The sequence below is a fragment of the Lactuca sativa genome, chromosome 5 (assembly GCF_002870075.4).
Source record: "Lactuca sativa cultivar Salinas chromosome 5, Lsat_Salinas_v11, whole genome shotgun sequence".
Taxonomy (NCBI): domain Eukaryota; kingdom Viridiplantae; phylum Streptophyta; class Magnoliopsida; order Asterales; family Asteraceae; genus Lactuca; species Lactuca sativa.
In genome coordinates this window covers 74,500,451-74,503,728 of record NC_056627.2, presented here as the reverse complement: position 1 = coordinate 74,503,728, position 3,278 = coordinate 74,500,451, and the positions used below count along the sequence as shown (strand labels likewise).

At 37.2% G+C, this 3,278-nt stretch overlaps 2 protein-coding genes across 2 annotated transcripts; one reads left to right on the top strand and one right to left on the bottom strand.

Moving 5' to 3' along the window:
* Positions 1 to 427: 427 nt before the first annotated feature.
* LOC111908027 (dehydration-responsive element-binding protein 2B) lies at positions 428 to 1,637 on the top strand. The gene has a single exon (XM_052763979.1). The coding sequence runs from the start codon at positions 552 to 554 to the stop codon at positions 1,434 to 1,436; it is 885 nt and encodes a 294-aa protein (XP_052619939.1). The 5' UTR covers positions 428 to 551; the 3' UTR covers positions 1,437 to 1,637.
* Positions 1,594 to 2,690, bottom strand: LOC111908030 (cytochrome b-c1 complex subunit 7). Its single transcript, XM_023903842.3, has 4 exons — positions 2,473 to 2,690; positions 2,140 to 2,297; positions 1,996 to 2,043; positions 1,594 to 1,825 (listed from the first exon to the last, which is right to left on the bottom strand). Exons 1-4 carry the CDS (start codon positions 2,567 to 2,569, stop codon positions 1,757 to 1,759), a joined length of 372 nt encoding a protein of 123 aa, XP_023759610.1. The 5' UTR covers positions 2,570 to 2,690; the 3' UTR covers positions 1,594 to 1,756.
* Between the last annotated feature and the right edge of the window lie 588 nt (positions 2,691 to 3,278).

Here is a 3,278-nt window from a genome sequence, read left to right as displayed (position 1 = left end):
AATTAAACGCAACCTAAGCTTTTCATATGCAATCGATTTGTAGGACCAATGGTTAATATTGATTTGTAGGTCCAATGATTGGGATCGATTTGCATTCGTACGGTAGATATGAAGATGTGGGGTGAGGGAAGGTAGAGGTTGGGTCATTCTCATTTTATCAATTCCAAAAAACTATAAATAATACAAAATTAAGTTAAGAATAGTAAGGGTATATAACTAAATTCACATAATTTTAACAGTAAAAACTAAAAGGTGTTAATAACGGGGACTTGATTCAAAATGAATTGAAACCTTAGGGATGAAATCTACAATAAAAGACTTTCAGGGACCTAATCCAAAATTTTCATATAACAACAGGGACTATTTCTGTAATTTACCTTATATTTTAATTGTTTTTACGCCGATATAATCTATCACGCCTGCATCATTTTCTCCAAATAATGTCGTTCTCATGACTCGTTCTAAATTGTCTTCTTCTTAGTTATTCAGATACCTACGGCTTCACGTTACATATAAGAATTTAATCCCATTTTTATCTTCTAAAAGTTTTGATGACTATGAATTCGACGGCTGAAGGCGGTGTCAAGGGGCGGAGGAAGGCGTCAAACTCCAGAGGACACCCGAGATTCGTCGGGGTTCGGCAACGGCCGTCGGGAAGATGGGTGGCTGAAATCAAAGACTCCTTGCAAAAAGTACGATTATGGCTTGGAACTTTCGACACGGCAGAGGACGCTGCCCGGGCGTACGACGATGCTGCCCGGTCATTACGTGGAGCCAATGCCCGTACCAATTTTGAACTGCCCGAGACGGCGAACTCCCTCCGGTGTTTGCCGGAAAACGCGGAGCCGTTCTCGTTCGAGGAAGCCTGTCGATTGGATGACGCCGATGATGGGCTTTTAGGAGCTTTGAAGGCGAAGTTATCCGGCGGGGGTAGCTCAAAGAACGCGGCGGAGAAGTGGAAAAATTTAGGGTTACCGACGACGCAACACCACATCGGTGTAAAGAGGAAAACACCGCCGGCCGCCGTAGCTTCTACTTCCAATGTTATTACGAATATACCCCTCGTAAATCAGAAACCCGAAGATTTGGAAAGGGGGCAATGGGATAATACATGCTACGAGCCTCTGCCGCCATCGGCAACCACCTCATGGCCGCTGGAAATCCCATGGCCGGCGGCGAACGACCAAGTCGTTGACGTTTTTAGCAGTTTCCTCGACAACAACACAACGGATTCTTTGTGGCCGCTTTCTACCGGAGCAGCCCAAGCAAATTTGGGAATGACGGCTACCGGAGTTTGGCCGGAACAACCAGCGGTACATTGTGACCAAAGTTGGGTAGGTGGTGTAAGCGGTGGCGGTGGTGGTGGAGTCCAAGGTGTCAATGGTGCAATCAATGCCTCAAATTGGGATCCTTTCATTTACATCAACTCTTTTTAGACTGAACTTCGAAGAATCATAGTTTTTTTTGGACTAATTATTTATACTTTTTTTTTTTTCAATTTTCTTTTAAAACATGCAGGGATAACATGAGGCAAAGGTCTTGAGTTAAAATAGTTAAAAATTTTATTTGTACAATTTAAGTATAAGTAGAGTGTAAAAAAATATATTATTGTATAAATAAAGATTTAATATTTATAACACCATTAGATATCAGATTTTTACATCACATTTAAGTTTACACAAAATAACACACTAATAAACACAATTTGGCATCTCATACTCTTAATATAATATGGATTTAATTTTTTTTTCTTGGCTCAAGGAATTGTTCGTTGGTATAACGGCAATGCTCCTAAAGCTTCGCGTTCTGCTCTTTCTCTTTTTACCTGTGAATCGTGGGAAACAAATTGTTATTCTTTCACCAAATGTGTTTACATATGCTACAAATTTTATAATTATATATTTTTCGGTGTATTTTTGTCATTAAATGTGGCATTAATTAACAACATTTAAAACATAAAAAAATGCATGAAGAAGGAAAATATTATGAACTTACAAGAGCCAACATCTCTTGAAGATAGCTTCTGAATGGTGTTTGTTTTGCCTACAAAGAAAGAAAGAAATCTATATTAAGTTCACATAATAAAGGAAAAGTAATCATAGCAACAACAGTAACAGTAGAAGTGAGTTGAGTAAGAACCTGAAGATCTTCAGGTAGATACGTGTGCTTCAATGAAAGATCCATAGCACGCTTCAGTCTCTGATTACGAGCATCAACGATCTCTCGAGGTAGCCTATTTAAGGCTTCGTTTATATCCAAATCATACATAGGATCATATAGATCATCATATCGAAGACCTTCAAGAGATTTCATAAAATCCTTATTACATAACAGAAAGTTCCGAAAAAACAATAGGTAAAAACTAATTGAAATAGAACTTGAACTAGAACTTCTGGATTGAAATAAGCTCACATGAATCGTCATACAGATCATAAAAGAAGAACAGAGAAATGGATGAAGGAAGGAACAAACCGTATTTACGGAGGCGAGCGGAGAGTGCTTTCTTGTGTTGAGCAGCGAGCCAATTCTTGTTAGGGTTTAGCATCCATCGCATCAATGAAGAGGCCATTTTGTTTCTGGATTTCTGTTTGATGAATTGATGATCGTTGTTGATTAATTATCATGCGTAGAAAAAAGGGAGGGAAGTCATGAGAGGTCTAGAAGATTCATTTGTTGAATTCAATCCAACGGTGGATATTCCTCCACATTTTTCTTTTTGCAAGAACCTCAAATTCATAATCAGCTTATGGTGATGCCAAGTTGCCAACCACGTTCTAGAGGAGTCTTTCTACTGTTGGTTTTGAAGAGTTTCTTCGGGTAGGTGTTTGAAATTTTATTTTGTTGTTGAAGGTTAAAAGGTAATATACAACATGTTTTTGAACTAAGTTATGACATTTAAAGCGGGACACACATAAATAAATAAAATAAATTTATATACATTGATATTTGCAGAATAATTAGGGAAAACTGCAATAAAGTCCCTACATATTGGCCTCATAATCGATTTAGTCCTTATATATTTTTTTTATTCAATTAAGTTCCGAATACTGGCAATCGTATTCAATTTAACCTTTTGATCCGGTCAACAGGTCATCCAACTTTCAAAAATTACATTTTTGGCTAAGATTTCAAAACTTATTACAAATTTGGTCCAAAATTTACAATTTTGGCCCAGATTTTAATTTTTTTTTTTTACAAATTTGGTACACAATTTACCATTTTTGTCCAAATTTCAGAGTTTTATTATGAATTCATCCCAACTTTAGTTTTCTTTACAA